Source organism: Chionomys nivalis, chromosome 14 (assembly GCF_950005125.1).
Source record: "Chionomys nivalis chromosome 14, mChiNiv1.1, whole genome shotgun sequence".
Taxonomy (NCBI): Eukaryota; Metazoa; Chordata; class Mammalia; order Rodentia; family Cricetidae; genus Chionomys; species Chionomys nivalis.
Genome location: NC_080099.1, coordinates 67315460 through 67337779, shown reverse-complemented (window position 1 = coordinate 67337779; position 22320 = coordinate 67315460). Strand labels below are relative to the sequence as shown.

At 39.2% G+C, this 22320-nt stretch overlaps 1 protein-coding gene across 3 annotated transcripts in view; it reads right to left on the bottom strand.

Annotated features, from left to right (window-relative positions):
• Znf521 (zinc finger protein 521) overlaps positions 1-22320 on the bottom strand; it is a 298511-nt gene that overhangs the window by 136562 nt on the left and 139629 nt on the right. For 2 of the 3 annotated variants that reach the window (XM_057789090.1, XM_057789088.1), the window contains one exon: positions 1790-1874. In XM_057789090.1, the coding sequence (XP_057645073.1) occupies positions 1790-1874 (85 nt within the window). The remainder of the gene's footprint in view (positions 1-1789; positions 1875-22320) is intronic. The other variant, XM_057789089.1, reaches the window with a different exon arrangement.

Below are 22320 nucleotides of genomic sequence, written 5' to 3'. Positions count from 1 at the left end.
CAGGAAACACTGAAGAAACACGGGATGGGTAAATATGAACGGTTGTCATTTGGCAGCCTGTCCTTTTCTCTTAAGAAGAAAAAAAATGCAATTTTGGAGGTTTACACAGGGTACTTTTTTTCAGGATTCTGAACAGGAGGCAATTTGCAAGGAACATTCTGAGAATCCCTTCCATGCTGTGATTATCTGCAGCAGGCTTAAGATGACCTTATAATACTATTCTGCCATAATAAAGAATATATTAATTTAATGCATAAAAACCACTACTAGCCTTCACACTCAAACATGGCAAACGAAGAGATCAAATGATCAATGCATCAACCGTGTCATGTATATGGTCCAGTTTCCAGTTAATAACTTAGTTTTTTTTTAAATCAATAACAATCATCTATAAAGTCTTATCATTTGAAAAAAGCTAAGGCTTTTGAAAAGCTATGAATCAATTTTCCAACATGTTTCTTAATTTATCTTCTCTAGTTTAGACAAAAACATTGCAAGTTCTGCTACGGTAATTTTCCTGTGCTGTGGTTAGAGTAACCCTAAAATGTATATTCTTACATTCTTAAAGCACTGTTCCTTGGCTGTATGATACAAATTAGTCCCCCTAGAAACAAATTCCGTATCTAAAGTGTTGAATTTTCCTTCCTATCTTACAAAGTTTCTTATTAGCTCAATGTAAGGTTTGGACTTTATTATGTTATACTTTTTTATGTGTTTATAAATTATAAAATAAAAACACACATGTTAGCCAGGCGGTCTAATCCCAGCACTCGGGAGGCAGAGACAGGTGGATCTCTGTGAGTTCAAGGCCAGCCTGATCTACAAGAGCTAGTTCCAGGACAGGCTCCAAAGCTACAGAGAAACCCTGTCTCGAAAGAAAAAAAAAAAAAAAAAAGAACCACTCATGCACTCATGTTATAAAAATACAAAGGAGTAACAAAAATAGTACAAAATAATAGTAATTGCCATTTTCTAGTGGCAAAAGACGTGCTTGATAAAGTTTAATTGTCTGATAAAATTCTTAGCTTTGTTACTAAGTGCTTATCAAATTAAAAAAACAGACACTAACCCCTGAGGAATTCATGGATAATGGGACAATACGAGCAGGTGAAAAAATTGTTGTTTTAGTTCTAGCCTATCTAGTAAATGCAATACCCTAAAATCACTGGCCTGGAGTAGCTTCAGATATCTTTTCCCTAACCACTTTTATAAAGATCTATGGAAAATTTGGTGGGGAATTAAAAAATGGTTACTGAATTTTTTACGTGATCTTTATGATCATGATTATTTCCAGGCTGTTGAAACCATACTTATAAAACTATTTTATGGCAATTTAAATTATTTATGTTTCCCTATCACAAAAACTCACCACTTTGGATTTTGATACAAAGATGCTTAAGCAACACACAGCAGTGCCATTATCATAATAACTTCTGAAATTAAAACCTGTCTAAAACTCTACGGAAAGCTAACATCCAGTTCATTAACCATTCCTGTTAGTTTTCAATAATGCAAAAATGATTAGAAGTTTAATTTGTTAATCACCTGTGCTTTGACTGGCAGAACATAGATAATCCTCTGCAGAAGTCTAAACTAGCCCTCACAGAAAATAAAACATGCTAATGCCTTACCAGGTCTAATAAGAGGAATAAAAAAAAAATCAATCATTCCTAGGTAAGCCATTGATGGCAGAACAATTAATTCATCTTTAACACTTTTAATTACATAGGCGCTGATTTATGCACATGCATACCAGAACAGACCAGTAGAAGGGCAGAGACTCGCTTACCAATCATGTGGTTCGCCACATGGACCTGGATGTCCCACTCGTTGTAGAAGACCATCTGACACTTGATGCACTGGTACGTCTTCTTCTGAGAAAACAAGCACAAACAGAGTGACTTAGACACGCGTGTCTAACTGCTCCCACTCACAACAAACTAGAGACAAAATCCCTGACCACAGAGTGCTCTTTCCAAGATATTGGTTTTGTCTATGTGGCTGATTAAAATTCTGTGGATTTCTCAGACAAATACCATGAGTTTCTTATCAAGACTCTGAGAGTTGACAGCCATACCATAGGTTGATCTATGTATAAGAAACAAAGGCACCATATTTTGAAATAATAACATAAAATAATCTAAATGCTCTTAAGCTCAAAACCAGACACTAGTATTTTAAAATGTCTATAACAAATGGCTCAGTCTCAAATATCAATTCTTTATGAATCAGACACAGTTTAATTTTGACCAAAGTCATGGTGGTAGTTGCTCCCACAACTGAGGAAGTGAAATGACTAGTAAGTTGAGGTTCATAGCATCTCAGACAGTGGAGCGAGGGATCTGGCTTGGCAGTTAAGAGCACTTGTTGCTCCTTCAGTGGACCCAGGTTCGATTCCCCTCACCCCATAAACAGTCACAACTGTCTGTCACTCTAGTTCCAAGGGATTGGCCACCTTCTGGCCTCCAGGGCACCTGTCCCTAACATTGTGCACAGACATACATGCAGCAAAATACTCACACACATATAATGAATATCATTTTTAATATAATGATTTTTTATCCAAAGTCTGAAAGGCAGGTAATGCTTTTGAGATTCTAATTCATTTAAATATGGACGTCTCTTCTTAGGAAGTTGTATCAGAATAAACATGACAGTCCAATGAAATAGATGGACAGAGTATTTAAGATAATTTTTCGGGTATACACAAAACTGAGCCTCAGAGGAAGGAGAAAGGTGGGCCTGGTGCCACCGCGACACAGAAATGGGAAGAGAGGAGAATCTCTTCGTCTCAAATGAGGCAGCTGATAAAGCAGGCAGTGTGGGCTGATCCTTATTATCAGTTTCAGTGCATCCGGGGACTCGATAACCGAAGGTTGGTTTGCTGGACAGAATACACCATCCTGTACATTTCTTCTCAATTAGAGACCATTCACAATTAAAGACCATTCACAATTAAAGGACATTCACAATTAAAGGACATTCACAATGAAAGACCATTTTGAAAAATTAAAACTACCATGATGAATCAAGAAACTATGAGATCTCTCAAATATGAGAAAATTATACCTGTAAAACTGCATACATGATGTGTGTTATAATCATTCCCATGAGATTAAACTTTCACATGTGGTCATGTGAAAGGTTTTATTCATGGTATTAATAGGAAATATGAATTATAAATTATAATTCATTTTGAAGAGTTCAAGTTGTTTACAGGATTAAAAAAATAAAGTTAAGCATAAAAATAGTATAATTTTACTTGGAATTAAAAGAGATAAATACTACAAATGTCAAATTTCCCTAATTATTAAAATCTATGAAGTATTTTCTTCTACAACAATGGGCATTTTACCTTGCAAACCATGGGAACTCAGGCGTGTCTCTAATCCAAGTGTCTAAATAATCCAAAGGTCTATACACATTAGAATACACTGGACTGAATGCACTGAATCTAAATCTACCCAGGGCATCAAATACCCTGACAATCAAGAATAAAGACTTATTGCATGGAGCTGTCCCCAAGATCCTCTGACGGTGACGTACAGATCGACATGTGCTGTGTAAATAACAGCTATCCTGTTTGTAACAGTATTTCCCTTTAGAACTAGTTAGAAAATATTTCTTGCTCCCTGATGACCTACATTATATATTGTTTATTAGCATACTTCAAGCATCATTCCTGATATGTGACCTTGCTGAAAAACAACGAAACATAAACTTAATGGCTAGTCTTTTCTCTTGTTAGCACAGGAAAGCACAGACCATGTGGAAAACTGTCTCCGAGCAGGATGACTGATGGGCATGTTGCTGGAATCTACTTGGGGTGCTTTTTTCTCCTCCTCCACTAATAAAGAATAAAATCGGTTGAAAAGCCAAGGTAATAAAATGCCAGCACTTATGACTATCTTCAGAATGAGCTGGCGTACCTGAAGACCCCTCTAAGTTTTTTCTCACTGAAGAAAATGCTCTGGTCACTAGTGATAATCCGCGGAGCTAATTCTCTCCACCTTGCAGTGTCTAAAATGTTTTCTCCTGCTTTATATCGACATGGCCGTGTTCTTAGATACAAACACCTAAACCTACAGTTAGAGGGAAGTATAAAGCAAGGTACCATGACCTAACTACTCCAGCTCCATCCATCTCAGCATACTCCCCAGGTTCCTCAAAACAAAGCCATGATATTCAAATGGAGGTGTGCTAAAAAACGGTCCAGTGAAAACCATGGTGAAAATTCATTTCCACCTTCCAGCTTTTAGGATAGTAGACTTAAATGGCCTGTAAAGTACTTCTTGTTCCAAGAGGTTCTTTTCACAATGTTTGAGAGCACTGCACACCTGCGCACCACCCTTTAAGTAAGAGATCTAAACAGTGAGCCTGATCCTTGAAGAGCTCCACACAGCTGAGATTCCCAGGGACTCACCCTACTTCTAGGCCCTATCCATTCTCCCCTGCTTTCAACCACTGCTCCCAGCCTAGGCTGTGGCTATAAAGAGCAGGACGAATCCCATGTCTAATAGACAGTTACATTAACCCCTTTTCAGTCTGAGAATAGAGACCCTTCACAACAGACTCCTGAATGGCTTTCCAACATGATAATCTCCCTCCAGTCACTCTGCCAAACAGAACCCCAAGTGAAGCCAGATGCCTGAGGGGTGACCTGATGCTGCACAGTGCCAGAGGACTGTCACCTCCCTTAGGACAACTGCTTCCATTTATATAAAAGACAACAACAAAAAAAGGCAAGGAAGATAATTCCTCTTAAAAGCAGGTGAAGTAGAAACAGAACTTCCATTGTTTGGGCCCCAGATTGGCCTTGATCAACGCTTAGGTTGTCAATTTACTTGAAATGCTAATTTAGTACCATTTTTAAAAGAGACTTTTTTTTTCATTAGCCTTTTTAAATGTGCTGCTTGGGAGTGGGATTGTCATTTCCTGATTGTTCTCTTTTGTTTTCTGATACTGATAGATGTAATTATCAAGGATACAACTTTTTTCTAGCACCTCATTATTTTTGATTGATTTTGAGAACAATTTAAACGTGCCTCTTTGACATTTTTGTTTTCAGCTATACTCTGGTTAAGGTATTCAGAGACTTTCAGAAAAGAACATCTCATAAGTAAAAAAAAAATGATTAAAGATCTCTAATAACGTATAGTAGAAAAATTCCTTTTTTGATTAACTCTGTCTCCCTCTACTTGATCTCTGCCCTGCTAGCTTTTAGACTACATTTATCTTACCAAATTAAAAAATTATGAATTTATAAAATATTATTTTTTAGAGTTGTAGATTGCTTTGATTTTAATATAATAATTACATTAAAAAACCAGTGAGGCCATACTCACCCTCAAAGACAGAAACCAATCTCTGTTGCAACCATGACTATTAGATATGTCTCTAAGTATGATGTCCCCTTTTTGCAGATCACCCTTTTTTTCTTTTTAATTGTTGTGAAACAGAATCTCCCTGGACATCTCAAGCTGGATTCAAACTTAACATTTTCCTCTTCAGTCTTCAAGTACTATGATTACAGATGTCTGCCTACACCTGGTGATGTAAATTTCTGTTTCTGACAACTGGCAATCAAAGGGTCAGAAACAATTAGCTCTTCCCTTTTCCAGGGGGGAATTTAGTTTGTGAGGTCTTGGTCTTGGATGTTTAAGTAAGAAATCAAAACAAATAAACAAGCAAAAGAAAAAAAGGTAGACAGAAATGCTGTAATGAGAAAGCCGCCACCTTGCAGTGGTCTGGGTAAGCATTAGGAGCTGCTGACTGCTTAGGAGAGAAAGGGACCTCTACACCCCTGAAAGGATGATACCTGAAACAACCTTCAGAGCCAACAACCTAGCTCTTAGCAAATACAAAGACAGAAGAATAAACATGGGCCCGAGGGCTGGGCGGGGAGGGGAGAGGGGCGCAACACATCACCCACAATATTCTCTTAGAGAACTGGGCTATTACCTTTAAAATATCCAGGTCACAGGAGGGGAAAGGTATTCCCAGGTGACCCAGAAAAATTTCTCCACTGAATGTAACATAAGAGGTCTGACATGGGGGGTGAGGGACCCAGTAACAGTATCTGTGCCAACTGGGGGAGCGTGGTCACCATCTGATGACTAGGTGTTACTAGGGGCTACTGGGTATCTGCCTAGGGTGGAGGATGGTAAGGTAGGCAATGGGCAAGGCCCTTTACATCAGGAGAATTGCTCGTACGTACAGAGGTGAAGTGGTTCATTTGTATGGTTTTTTACTCTGTTCCCTCCCAGTCACTTTAACATAGTTCTGGCAGGCCGGGCGGTGGTGGCGCACGCCTTTAATCCCAGCACTCGGGAGGCAGAGGCAGGCGGATCTCTGTGAGTTCGAGGCCAGCCTGGTCTACAAGAGCTAGTTCCAGGACAGGCTCCAAAACCACAGAGAAACCCTGTCTCGAAAAAAACAAACAAACAAAAAAAAAAAAACAAAAAAAAAACATAGTTCTGGCAGGTAAATGTGAAATCCCATTTTAGAAGCAGGCTCTCCTTCCTGTGGAGCTTTGACACTATCAGAGATGATGAGAAACATCTCAGAATAAGGAAGGACTATGTCCGCTGACTTGGTCTCAGGTCCCCAATGATCACAGATCCTTCTCCGAGACCTGCACTGTAGCACAGGTTCCAAACGCCTGCAGTTCATTGCAGGAGTTATCTATTTTCTCTTAATATTCTGTCGTTTTAACACCCTATTTCAACTATGAACTTATTTCAATACTAAAAGAAGAGTTTCAATCTGAGATCTTATGAAAGCCTTCTCATTAAATTAATATAGTTATTAGGTCTCTGCAAACTTTGTCCAGAACCTTCTACGTGACCAACGCTGGAGCCTCTCTACCCTGTTGTTCTCTACCTCCCTTTAGAAATTGGTACGAACACCTGAATTCTGATGCAGGGAACCCTGCCCTAACGCAAGCTACTGGTTTACAGGGGTATCTGGTCTAGTGCCATCTCTACCAAAGCTTCAATTCAAGGGCCAGCTTCTGTCGCTAATTTTAGATATTCAAATACTCTTGGCTTTGTGTATTTTCCTGAGCTTAAATTTGCTTAAAATGCTGTCAGTCTTCTTAGTGGGAATTGCAATCTTTGTAAACTATCAAACCTATCACCTCATTTCCAACTTTGTCAGTCTGTTACTTTTGGTGCTTTTTTTTCCCCCCAATTCATCCAAGTCTTGATTTGAAGCCCACTTGGAGTGAATGATTGTTGCCATTACCTCTCTGATGTTACGCCAGGCTGCTGGACCTGAGCCTCACAGAGCAGCACTTCCTGTGTACCTGCCCTGCTTCAGGATAGAGGACACACAACACGCTCAATTTAAAATCAGAAACCTGCCTCTTTTCCTGCTCCTTTAACTCTATAGCTGAAAAACTCATGTACTAAATAGTGATCAACAACAGAACTTTTATTTCCAGTTTCTTGTCAAGAGAAGGAAATCTTCCTATTGCTGCTTTATTTATTAGCTTATTGTTGATTTATTTACTTGTGCACATATGCCTGTCTGGAGTACACGGGCCTGAACTCAGAACCACATGTACACCAAGCCAGCACTCTATCATTGAATTACCCAGAGCTCCTCACCTCGGTCGGTGTAGTTTAAAAAGCAATGCTGAAAGTTAAGCATGGTGCCACACCGTGCAATCTCACTACTCAGACAAAGGCAGGTGGATCAGAGTTCAAAGCCGGGGGCTGCAGGAAGGGCACAATGGTTAAGAACACTGGCTGCTCTTCAAGAGGACCCAGATTCAATTCTCAGCACCCACACAGTGACTCATCTATAACTCTGGTCCCTCAGGAATCTGATGCCCTCTTTTTTCCCCCAGGACAGCAGGCATGTATGTGGTACATAGTCATATTTGCTCAGTAACACCAATACAAACAAAATAACTAAACAAGAGTTTAAAACCATCCTGGATTATACAACAATGGTATTTTTAAAATTTTTAAAAATAGATAAATGAATAAGTACCAGATCCGGCCTTATCTTATAAGAAGGACTTAATTTAAAGTCCCATTGTAAAAGAGTCCTGTAGTCCCACAGACCTGCAGGCCCTTGCCTTTGGCCTCAATGTCATACTCAGTGTCTGTGCCTCAAGGATGAAGGGTAGTTTTGCATTTGACTTTGTCTGCATGGCTTCCTGTGTTCTGTTTCATCACCATTGCTCCATGTGTGAAGCATCGGAGTGTAAAACTGCAGTACCACTTCTTGCAGCCCTCAGTTTCCTTTATGTCACCAGTCTCAAGGAAGAAAAGGACAGTCTGAAATGCTGTTCGAACCCTGACAACGAGATGCTCTACAATGATGCCAAAACACACTCAGCCCAGTTATGTGCAGCCATCCTGGTTGGAAAGAAACTCTAGAATGTTCTGTCTACCATCAGTCGCTATTGAGTGATGTCATCGAATGGCTGTGAGTCTTAGCTAACTTCACTGTGAACTGAAAAGAGTAAAGCTTACATCTTCGAGTGACATGTGAATGAGAACTAGAGAAGCACACTTAGCAGTATGCCTATCGTGGAGCCAGCACTCAGCAGTAACTGCCTCTGCTGTTCCTTATCACGCGGATGTAATGCAAGGGTACCCATGGGCACACGAGATTCCGACTGAAGGCCAGCTCTAAAGGTGGACTTCAGCAGCATATTAATATTTCTTTCAAGTCAAACACGGAAATTTCGATTTTATGACCTCTAAGAGTGCTAATCTCTAGTTTTAAAAGCTCAGTAATTGATAGTATAAAGGACACCATAGTTAGCAACAGGGTGGAGAGACGGAAAGGATGAGGTTGAAGAAAATCTGTATAAAGATTCAAACCAGGCCAAGAAACGGCTCCCTGGGTAAAGTGTTCACTATGCAAGCAAGAAGACTGGAGTTCTGAATGGCAGCATAGAGAGGAATAGCAGCTCTCTTATGATTCTAGAGGTTTGAAGGTGAAATGGGGCTTCCCTGATACAAGATAGCCAGCTAAAGCAATTGAATTAGAGAGCTCTGGGTTCAGTGAGTGACCCTACCTCATTGGAGAGTAATTGAGGAAGACACTGTGTTAACCTCCAAACACACATGAACTCACATACATACATATCTGTATACATGTGTTCCTACACACATGTGAACACCCAGGCACACTTATGTATTAATTTACACAAAACCAGGTCAAATCAGTTAGGTGAAACAAAAAACAAAAACAGTTTTTAATGTTTATAGCAATATATATTACCATTCTAAACACAAACATATTAGTTATAAATTATATATGGTCAGGAACCCTTTCACTTGGAAGTATTCTGCTCGCAAGCAAATGGAAATTATGTACAATATATAATCATGTAGGAATATAAAGAGCCAATAGCTTTGTGCAAAACCTCAATAATTTAGACATACTATGTTAGTCTCGTTTTCCACATAACAGTGGAATTAATAAGAAAAGAAGTCATTCAACCCTGAGGGAAAAGTGGCTGAAATGTAACACAAGCTACTGGTGATGACAAGCTTGTCCACATAACCCAACGAAAAATGGAGGCGTCGTTATTGTGTAATCTTGGGGACTGGCTAGTACTTTGTCTAATGCCTGGCACACGGCAAGCATTAACAAGCGAGATCTCTGAATTCAGGGAACTGGAATACACTTTGGGGAAGGAAACACACAAATAGTAATGTACTCCAAGGATTTTGCCCAAAGAACATGGCAAAACAACCCAGGACCAAGCAGCTTCGTTGGTACTGTGAGTGGAGCAAGCTTCAGTCAGGTGGGGACAGAACACCACAGCCAGGAGAAGTCAGAAAACAATGCCCTAGAGGAGACCCATGATCTGAAACAGAATAATTCTCTGGAGTCTAAATCTATTCCAAAGTGCCGATCACATGCCAGGCATGATGCTCACGGTCTTGTGGGGCATTTGCTAGACTGAGGAGAACAATCATTAAAGAAACAGGGTCAAAGATTGCTTCTGGCCAAGCAGCTAGACAGAAAACATGGCAGAAAGATAAAGCTTCCCCTAGTTAATAACAATCTGGACACAGGCTATTGTTTTAATTGTGTCTTCTTAAAGCATCATGGAAAAATGACTTGTTTGAGCAGATTTATTTTTGACAATAAGATCTAAATCCACAAAGATTTTTTAAAAAAATTTAAGCTTCTACTAATTTCAAAAACAAAGACTAAAAAAGTTAAACCATTTTTTAATTTTTTAGTGGATTTTTAAAACACTGGGTAAAATGTACTAAAACACTTTATTTCCAAATACATTTTTGAGGCAGTTTGGATGCTCACCTTACTAGACCTGGATGGAGGTGGGTGGTCCTTGGACTTCCCACAGGGCAGGGAACCCGGATTATTCTTAGGGATGATGAGGGAGGGGGACTTGATGGGGGAGGGGGAGGGAAATGGGAGGTGGTGGTGGGGAGAAGGCAGAAATCTTTAATAAATAAATAAATAAATAAAAAATCAGGAAATAATTGAGTCTTCAAAAAAATCAACTCAAACAACCAGAATTTTGTTTGAAAGGTGGAGTCATACCCATTATACTTAGCAAATATAAAAAAATTATTTTGGAGATTATAAATTAAGAAATTTTGTAAAACTTAAAACTAATAAAAAATAGGAAAGCAATATTTCTAATCAGTTCAAAATTTTCAGAAATCTGCTTCAAACTTTGCATATTTACTTGAACTTGATGTTAAAAACTGGCTTTGGTTCTTAGGTTTCTCGCTCAGCTGAGTTACTGCCTCTTTGTCCTTGTTTCCCCAATGCATGTCAAAGGGGTCAGTTCACGCCCCTTCTTACCCAGGCTCCTACAGCACTTCAGGAGCTTACCTTACCTTTTCTGATCCCACTTAAAGGCAGAAGGATTCAGTGAATCTTTGTCCCAGTGCCATGACCAATCTATGTGAACCAAACATCTTACAGCATTGTGCTTAGGATAATAAGTTGATATGTTCTGTTATCGCCTGAATGCTAGGCAGTCTAGTTAGTCACCTATACTTACCACATCCATTCAAAGGCATTTCCTTCCTCAGCATCTTTAGTCATCAGAGAAATGCAAATCAAAACAACTCTGATTCTGTCTTACATCTGTAAGAATGGCCAAGTTGGCCAGTAGCCAGGCCGGAAGTATAGGCAAGACAACCAGGCAGGAAGTACAAGTGAACAGAAGAAGGAAGAGGAAATTTCTTTGGGGAGTTGTGACCCAGCCTCAGAGCAAGATGTGACTGTCTTGCCGCAAAAGGTGCCGAGCCACATAGCTAACAAAGACAAGAATAATAAGCTAATATAAGTTATTACACTTAATAAGAAGCCTGAGCTAATGGGCCAATCAGTTTATAACTAAGAAGAAAAAGATAGCTAAGATCAAAAACACTGATGACAACTTATGCTGGAGAGTTTGTGGTATAAAGGGAATACTCCTGCATTGCTGGTGGGAATGCAAGCTGGTATAGCCCCTTTGGATGTCAGTGTGGTGATTTCTCAGGAAATTAGGAAGCAATTTTCCTCAACACCCAGTAATACCACTTTTGAGTACATATCCAAAGGACGCTCAATCATCCCACAAGGACATGTGCTCAACTATGTTCATAGCATAGTTTATCATAGCCAGAATCTGAAACAACCTAAATGCCCCTTGACCGAAGAATGGATAATGAAAATGTGGTACATTTACACAATGGAGTACTACATAGCAGAAAAAAATAACGACAACTTGAATTTTGCAGGAAAATGAATGAAGCTAGAAAACATCATTTTGAGTGAGGTAACCCAGACACAGAAAGACAATTATCACATGTACTCACTCATAAGTGGTTTTTAAACGTAAAACAAAGAAAACTAGCCTACAAATTACAATCCCAAAGAACCTAGACAACAATGAGGACCCTAAGAGAGACTTACATAGATCTAATCTACATGGGAAGTAGAAAAAGACAAGATCTTCTGAGTAAATTGGGAGCAGGGCGACCTTGGAGAGGGTTTAAGGAGAGGGGAGAGGCAGGGAGGGGGAGAGCAGAGAAAATGTAGAGCTCAATTAAAATCAATAAAATTAAAAAACAAAACAAAAACAAAAGGCATTTTCTATTCCTGCTCCCAATACTCCACACTACCACATGCAGCACCAGAAATCAGTCAACTGGAAGAAGCTGAAGTACAGGTTATATTTTAAAAACACACATACACCAAAAACAGAAAGTTGAAGACGCCAAGAGAAGATAAGCCAACTCATGAGTTAAAGTGAGTTAAAGTGGATGATTGGCCTCTAATTACTCGTGGCTGTGGCATGAATTTCTTGTTTAAAGCAAGTTACGATTTGCAGTGAATATCAGCTAAACTTTTTGTTCCAACTCTTTTATAAAAATTCTTATCATACAAAAAGCAGTAAAAAAACATGAGTATAGAAATGTTAGTTTATATATTGATGCTTTCATAAATATACAGCTGAAGAGAAATGGAAAAATCAAAATGTTTGACTTACTTTAAGCTCTATTAGACTCATCAGCTAATTATATATTGATGTCTTTAGCTTAAAAGTCACTGGAACCTCCCTTCTCCCTCATGGTAGCTATGGTGATGTATACATGGGGAGATGAAGGAGCCATGGTAGCTATAGTGATGTATGCATGGGGAGATGAAGGAGCCATGGTAGCTATGGTGATGTATTCATGGGGAGATGACAGAGCCATAGTAGCTATGGTGATGTACACATGGAGAGATGAACAAGCCATGGAAGCTACGATGATGTATGCATGGGGAGACGACGGAGCCATGGTAGCTATGGTGATGTATGCATGGGCAGATGAAGGAGCCATGGTAGCTATGGTGATGTATGCATGGGTAGATGATGGAGCCATGGTAGCTATGGTGATGTGTACATGGGGAGATGAAGGAGCCATGGTAGCTATGGTGATGTATGCATGGGGAGATGACGGAGCCATGGTAGCTATAGTGATGTGCACATGAAGACATGAAGAAAGGAGCCATGGTAGCTATGATGATGTATGCATGGGGAGATAAAGGAGTCATGGTAGCTATGGTGATGTATGCATGAGGAGATGAAGGAGTGCGGTAGCTAAAGTGATGTGTATATGGGGAGATGAAGGAGCCATGGTAGCTATGGTGATGTACACATGGAGAGATGAAGGAGCCATAGTAGCTATGGTGATGTACACATGGAGAGATAAAGGAGCCATGGTAGCTATGGTGATGTACACATGGAGAGACGAAGGAGGCATGGTAGTTATGGTGATGTGTATATGGGGATATGAAGGCACCATTGTAGCTCTGGTGATGTACACATGAAGAGATAAAAGATCCAGGGCATGTTTCATTGTGTTCCCTCACCATTCAACTGCATCACTTGTCCATAGGGATCAAATTGAGTTGGTGACATCATTTATGATCCTATTATAAAACATGAAGAGTATCATGAGATAGAAAAGATACTTCTGAAGTTTATGAGGAAATATCTTCTTTGTTTGGAGAGATGGTTTTGTCAGTAAAGCTCCAAAACCATGTAAAAATCTGAGTTCGGTAACCCATGTTTGGAATTCAACTGACAGAGTAAGGCAGGCAGGCAGGCCTCCCTGGAGCCCCCTGGCCAGCTAGCAGAGTTCACTTGATGGCGTTCTAAGCTTGTGAGAGATGGTCTAAAATAAAGTGCAGGGGATCTAAAGAACAATACCTGCCCTTTGACCTCCATACGCATGTGCACACATCAAACCTAACTATGTTCATACGTGTGAATATATCACATGAACTTAAAAGGTTCATTAACCCTTTGAGACTTGATATCATTGGATAACTATCACAAATATCAAAAAGTAAGACAAAATCTTATTTCTTGCTAGCTCATGGTTCTTTTTTAATTCTCTAATAATAAGACCTGCATGTTTTATCTGAATTATTTCTACAGTGTTAATCTATGAGGTAAAGGGGTTATTCACTCTTTAAGTGTGGACAAAGGGCATTAATTCATTCACTTCATATCTATTGAAAAAAGCTTTTATTAAGACACGATAAAAATCAATATATACAATTCATATGTTTATTGTTAATTTAAAAACCCTTGTTCATGCATATTCTCTTTATTTTTTTACATGGATAGTTTTAATAGTGGGGATTGAACCCAGGGCTTTGCCCATAAGAGGCTCATGCTCTCCCACTGAGCTGTATCTATGGCTCTTCCTGTTCTCTTTAAGTAAAAGCTCCCCTGAGTCCTCCCCATTCTCCTTTGTTTCTATTCTTGGTCTATCCTTCCAGCTATTCTTCTGGCAGCCTCATGTTCCACCCACAGGACGTAGTCTCTTCCAATCTGGTCATTCCAGTGCCCACACCAGTGCCCAAATTACCTGTCTGTTGTTACTTTTATCTCCCATGAGATATCTTACTGTACGGCCTCCCACACTATATCCATTCCCCTCCACCCTCAAACACCAAGAATTCTCTTTTCTCTCATCCATCCCTACCACTCAAACAGCTTTCCCACCTAGGCATGTCAAACTACCCTTCTCATTTCTTTCAGATTGCTTCTAAATCCCACCCGAGTCAAAAAGCCTGTTAACAATTACACCTACACCATGCTGTGGATGTTGGCTTCACCATTCTTGTTTTTTTATACTAAGTTTTCAGGACAAAGTGATGTTTCCTTCTTCTCTCCTATGTTAAAATGTCCTGTGATGTTAGATGTATTAACTGAACAATATATGGCTGATTTTAGCTCCCTTGATTGGATTGAAATTATCTAGATTTTAAGTTCTTTCTCATTCATCTTACTAAAAACATCTTCAAAATAGAAAAAAAGTCCAAATATCATCCACATTTCCTTTTCTCTACTCTCCATGTGCATGCAAGTGTGTGCTTGTGTGTCCATGTGTGCACATGGGTAGTGCACACACGTGTTGGGTGTGCACACACATATGGTAATATGAGGAATTGACTGAGGAGGGATCTGTCAGTCAAACCCAGAGTTCCGTGATATGGCTAATCTCCCTGGTCAGTTCACTCTGGCCAAACCCCTGTCTCTATATATTAAGGCTGAAATTTCAGTATCAGGATTCTGTGCTAACTTGACATTTCTGTAGGTTCTGGAGACCCAGAACTAGGGTCTTCTCTTGCACATTGAGTGAGTAACCAATGGGAAATCACTCCTTCATATTTTACAGTAGAAATTTTGCAGAGCGGAGAAGGAAAAGTGAGCTCGCCCCATCTCAGATTTCCCATTCTAGACCAGATGTGGTTCACAGAGATGAAGTGGCCCTGCCCACGACTCCCAGAAAATACCAACTTGGTGTAGAGCACAGAGTAGCATGCCCAGATTCACAGCTGTGTGGCACAGCAGCTGACTGTACAACCACCTCCTGACACTACTCCTGAGGACTCGCTCCTCAGTACACAGCTCAGCAGAAAATGTACTCTCATGCAAACTTCTGGGGACCAGTAGTATTCCAAAAACTTGTGTTTCTTTTTCTTTTAATTTTTGGGATATCTGAATTCAGAGAAATCTTGAAGATAGGGTCTATGTCTAAACAGCCTAATTATGAAATTACACAAGCTATGCACATATCATTTACACCTACCCCAGAGAGTTTCTTTGTACTTTTCATGGATCTATCATGTTTCTGTGAGCCGACCCAGGATCTGAGAAGTGGAGCTTTCCTGTTTACATTGGTGGTAAAAAAAAATCTTTAGAGTATTTCTGACTTTTAATTTTTAGATTACGGATGCTTGAACTATAAGCATTCATTCGAATTATAGTCTCAGTTTTCCTAATACACAATGGGCAGGGTTCATTTCTCTTTTTCGCTCCTATACCCAGAGCACGGCCTGTCAGAGCATGTGAGGTTGTGCATGAGTTATATGTCAGGGAACTTCTGTCCCCTTATGTTATGAAGCGGACAAGACTGCCATCACCAAACATACCTAGATTCTGTATCAATAAGCAGAAAGATTATTGCCACCCTTCAGATTACCCCAGAGTATTAATTTGAGACCTGAAAAATTTCTGTAGAATTCTCACTGATAATGTCTCTTATAGAACTAGAAATAGCCCACATAAAAATGGCCAAGAATACATAAGCTGGGAGAGTAGATTCTTTCCTAAGCGACCTGCTGAGTCTGAGCAGGAGACAGTGCTAAGAAAATGATGACAATTGAAACAGGACATCTTAAAAAGCACTCTCTATGATCTATTTTTCTAACATGATTTGTTGTTGTCATAAGTTCAGGCAACAACTTGGTCGTTATTTGAAAGACAATCTGAAATATTATTATTGGATATATTTTTTAAGAAATAAGATTACATTAATTTACTTTAGTGGGTATGTATGTGTATTATGTGTCTATACGCGGGTAGGCACATGTACTATGCATCTGTATACAGGTAGGCACATGTACTATACATCGGTATGCAGGTAGGCACATGTACTATGCAACTGTATGTGGGTAGGCACATGTACTATGCATCTGTATGCGGGTGGGCACATGTACTATGCATCTGTATGCAGAACTATGCGTCTGTATGCAGGTAGGCACATGTCCTCTGTGTCTGTATGTGGGTAGGCACATGTACTATGCGTCTATATGCGGGTAGGCACATGTCCTCTGTGTCTGTGTATGGGTAGGCACATGTACTATGTGTCTGTATGTGTGTAGGCACAATCCATGAAGCATGGGTAGAACATAGAGAATATTAGAGAGTCATTTCTCTCCCTCCAGCATGTGGGATCTAGGCACTGAACTCGGGTCCTCAGGTTTGGAAGAATACATCTTTACCTGCTGAGCCATCCCACCCAGTCACCAACAGATGCATTAACTGGAGATTTAAATATCCAATTCTTCATCATCGTACTAGATAGCCAGTTGGTGATTAGAAGATGCACCAGCTCTTGAAGGCTAAAGTCTTTACCAAGAGAAACACGAAGAAAAGTCACTGTTTTCCTTTGCATGTATGGAGTTCAACATGCATTTAAAACTAGATACTGACTGAAATAGGGAACCAACTAGATTTGACTCAGTCTAGACAGAGTAACGTGCCTGTTTTGAAATTATTTAAATTAGGAATGGCAAAAGATCTCAATTCAGAGCTATATGGCACTAAAACAATCGGCTCCTCGGGCTAGAGAAATGGCTCACTGCTCTTACAAAGGATCACAGTTCAGTTCCTAGCACCCAGATCAGGAGGCTCACAAAATCCCACAACCGTAGCTCCAACGAATCCAATGCCCTCTTCTGGAATCCATGGGCACCTCCACTCCCAGGCACATACCCCAATACACCTAGACATAGTTAAAAATAATAATAATAAAAAATCCATCTTCTACAAAACCCATTTTGTTTACAGTCTGAATGGCTACAGATATTGAGCTCAGATACTCTTGTCAGATTTTCGGTCTTCTCCTTTAGACGTGTATCCATCCCCCATTCTTTCCTCTCCCCATTCTCTCTTACCAACCTCACCCTTCTCCTTTCCTCTCATTCTTCTCTTACTTGCCTTCAGAGAATAAATAATCTTCACTAAACAAATGGTCGCTATTTGCAAATAAACTCTCTGTTACAGTTCCTTTTTGCTTCCATATGGCCTATAACAAACGTATAAATGTAAGTATTTTTTTTTCTTGCTGATTTTTTTATTAATTAATTAATTTAATTATTAAAGATTTCTGCCTCTTCCCTGCCACCACCTCCCATTCCCTCCCCCTCCCCCAATCAAGTCTTCCTTCCTCCTCAGCCCAAAGAGCCAGCAGGTTTCTCTGCCCTGTGGGAGGTCCAAGGACCACCCACCTCCATCCAGGTCTATTAAGGTGAGCATCCAAACTACCTGGGCTCCCACAAAGCCATTACATGCAATAGGATCAAGAACCCATTGCCATTGTTCTTCAGTTCTCAGTAGTCCTCATTGTCCATTATGTTCAGCGAGACCGGTTTTGTCCCATGCTTTTTCAGTCCCCGGCCAGCTGGCCTTGGTGAGTTCCCGATAGAACATCCCCATTGCCTCAGTGTGTGGGTGCACCCCTCGCCGTCCTGAGTCATTCTGAGGTAAGATGTGTTATATTCATATCAGTTTCTGTAAGGTAAGTTTATCAACACTACTTGAATCTTTAGGTCATGATGTATCTTTGCTTTAAAGCACCAACTCCTAATTACATATTAGTAATCTGAATATAAGCTTAAAATAAATCAAGGTTATGTGTCAAAATTATAACTCCTATAAAAATCACACATAAAAATATCACCCCTTTCCCCCCTCTGTTCCTCCAGTGTAAAGATTCTGTACCTGATTAATGGAAAGTAATACCAATGGATTTCAATCATACAAATCAAGCTCTTTCAATGCCTTTCAAAATACTCATTTATTTTTTGGACTTAGAATGAAAAAAATCTTTTTGTTGTTGTTATTCATTTACTATGTTTCCCACAATTTCTTCTTGACTTCAATGTTGCTTCCCTTGTGTTTTTTTTTTTTAAATTCCCCTGCCCTTGGAGATGTGTTTCAATCCAGTAATATCACTAGACATTTTTTGTTTCCGATGCATCTGGACACTTATCTGTTCATTGTTGTTACATCCTCTGAGTTTACTGAAACTACCTCTAACCTTAGGGTGAATAAAATAAGATTTTATCTTTGCGATTTTTGCATTTTCTTTGATCCTTGGTATTCAGCACTTCTAGGTTTGATTTTAACATTTAATTATGTTTTTCTATATCATCAACTGTGGGAGAATAACTTATTTAGATACAGTTTGACTGAATAAGCCATTATTCTAGCCTTATTGTCATAATAAATTAATTGAAAAATTACACAAATAAGTTATGTGTATGCATGAATAAACAGGAATGCATGTATAATACTTACATATCAGTATTATAATATATAAATGATGTGCCGCATATTGTGTGTGCATGTGTGCTGTGCTTTGTCTACACTAAGAATCTTCATATTTCAGTGTGTTACATGATCTTCATGATGACCTTAGAAAGTATGTGTATAAAGACAGTGTGTGCATAAAGCCCATTTTATCAACAAGGGAAACTGAGGATTTAAAACCTCACAGACATTTCTATCAACTGGTATTTGATTTTTTTTTCTGCCTAATAAAGTCTTCTCTTCTCTCCTATTATACTGCATACTCCTAAATGTTCCATAGTGGCTATGGAAACTCTCTCCAGCAAAAACCGCACAGACTTGCTTAGACGATGCCATGTTTAATTCTATAAAATAAATTATTTGCCATGATATGGGGGATTTTACAAGACTCTACCTGCCACTCAATCTCTTTGTGAAATGAATTACATAGGACATTACATACTTATGAGACATCTTATGTTCTATTTATGTGTCGGTCTAAGAAACTGTATCAATATTTAGTTCTCGGAGAAATGCTTCCATCTTTTTCATAGTCTCCCTTGCTTTCATCACCAAGTTTCAGGCTACAAGCACTTTAAGAACTTAAGATGCACAAATCAGTGTTGCAAGTACCACGGAGGATATCTAGACAGAACTTGCCTTCACCTTCCATCCCACTGACCTCATCTCCTGTCCACACTGCTCTACTATGCTTGTACCCTGTTCTGCTGACCTCCTGCCTCAGATCTCTCCAATCTGTTTGATGGTTAGCACAGATAAATGCAAAGGGAATCTTTCCCGGGCTTCTTACTCTGTCCCATTGCTGCTAGGCTAGTACTTAACTCTCCACAGTGGCCAACCCTCTCCAAAACCTGCGCACTCAGCTGAAAGTACTTCCACCATGACGTTTATCCATGTCTACTACTATATATTAATCACCCTACAGGCTTTCCAGGTGCTATATTGAGGATAAAAATGTACAGCTAATCTGCATAAAGAACTATAGCATACAGTTGTAATCACAGAAATATGTTTGTATAAAGCCCCTTCTCCTTACAACCTTACACCACAATGTTCTGTATACAGCAAGAATTCATCGATCATCTTACAAGGCAATGAATAAAAACAAATCAATACTGCAGCTGAATGTTCCGGAAGCCAGGAGATCACACCTGTTCAAGCAGCAAGTGTGGCTACTGCTCTTTCTAATTACACCAAAGGGAAGCACGAAGCTGGAATGTGACTATGTCCTTAGTAAAAATGAAGGAAGAGGTTCTAGGCTCCCTGGATGTGGCAGGTATGAGGTAACGGATAGAATTTTAGCCGCTGCTGCTCTTGCATAGTGTTGGTTTTATATTACCTATTCTCTGGGTAGTGGAGGGCACTCTATACAGTTACTGTTCTGCCTGTGTTGTTAAATACCGAATGCTTATAAAGCACACATTTAATATAGGCTACATATAAAGAATATGCACTAAATTCCTGTGCCCCTGGCCCCACTTTGGCTTCCTCAAGAACAATCCCACACAATCCTCCTGTCCTCTGAATTGGCATTCCCCTTAACTCTCAAGGGCTTCTGTGTCCCTATATCTTCACAGAACACTTTTGCTTCCTGTTTGTGACAAAGATCTCCTTTTTAATTTCTCATGTTCCTTATTTGATGGTTTGTAATTACCTACTAACTCATGGTACTTTAAAGGTGTCTTTATGGCACTATGTGTTGACAGCACGTATCTCTGAGTTCTGTTCTCTCGTTATTAATGGACGTGAACACACCAATCATTTAATTTCTGACACACGTTACATAGTCTTATTTTTAAAAATCACCCCTAACCTGCGGCCATGAAAATATTTTCTCTAGTTTTTTTTAAGAGGTTTATGTCTTTGTCTTTCAAACATGTATGCATACAAACCACCAAAAACTAATTTTTTATATATGAACAAGGATTTGATTTTTGACCAAATATTTAATGAGTTCAATATTTCATCCACTTCCTCAGTGATGAACAAAGATGGCTGCATGCTATCCTAGGTTTCAGATACATATATCACTTTGGAAACATCTCATTTGGGGTCTATTAATTACTGAAGACTACTTGCAAATTGATGAACTAGTAGGACAAGTTCCTCCCCCACTACCCCTGAGTATCTTTGCTACACTGTGTGAATGATCGTTTTACTATGTAGTTCAGGCTGGCCTCAGACTCTCAGTCTTCCTGCTATAGCCTCTCATGTGCTGAATGTAATGGCTGTGTTCCACAGTGCCCAGAGTGTTCACATCTCTTGGTCTTTTATTTCTCCATAGACATTTTGGAATTGCTTATCAAGTTCCAAAATTTAAAAATATGAATTAAAACAAATAAACAAACTTTGCTGAAATTCTTTGCCCATGCAAGACCCACTGCATCAGTTTCAGCCTAAGCGATGACCTCGGGATGCTGAGGGTTCTGACCCATGAGCAAACTGTACTTCCTCATTTATCTAGGCGTTTTAGGACATCTCTGAAAAATGTTTAATCCCCTCATACATAAATGTTTTATGGATTTTATAAGATTTATCTCTCAATATACACGTTTTTGTGCCGATTTTAAGTGAAATTATTTAAACTTCATATTCCCCTGTTTTGTTTGGTTGCACTGTGAAGGTGTGTGACTTTAGTAAGTCTTTCCCATCCACATGAGCAGCTGGACTAAGATCTGCTTTACGCTCTCTGGCAATGAGTCTGAGGATGCAGCTCCATGGTCCATGGCCTGCCTGGATACTTTTGAGTATCTTTATAAGCAAAAAGTATACACCCTGTATGTGACAGTAAAGCTGCTTTTTGTTTTTGAGTCATACTTCTATATTTAAATTTGCCTTAGTTGATCAGTTATAATACCCATAAGCTTGATCAGTAGCTTTATGAAATATTAATTTCATCAAAATTTTTCTATTATTTCTACTAGTTGCTAATGTTGACATTGTAAATCGTCTTCATTAGGTTAAGGAAAGTCTTCTTTCATCACAAGTTTAGTATTTTTAAGGATGAAAAGATGCTGGATATTTTTGCCTGGACTCTGGAAATAAACATGTAACTTATCTTACTTAATTTGCTAATGTGGTAAATTAACCCACTCCTGAGTTTGAATCCACCTCACATTCTTGTGACAAACCTAATGTATGACGATGTAATCTTATTTTTGACAGATGGGATTTCATTTTATAGATAGTTTGCTCAGAATTTTAGGACAATGAATGGTGTGCACTGGTGTGGATCTTGTCTACTGATACAAATTTAAGGCCAATTCTGTTATATGTATATTTCTGCTCTTGATTAGTGTATTGTGTATGTGCAGCTCATTTAAAAATATAAAGTATAATTAAGAAATATAGATTAATAGAGCATCATCTGTAAATAGGTAAGCTTGTAGTCATGTTAGTTATGTTTTCTAGATGTACAGGGATATATTTCAGATGGATAGGCATTC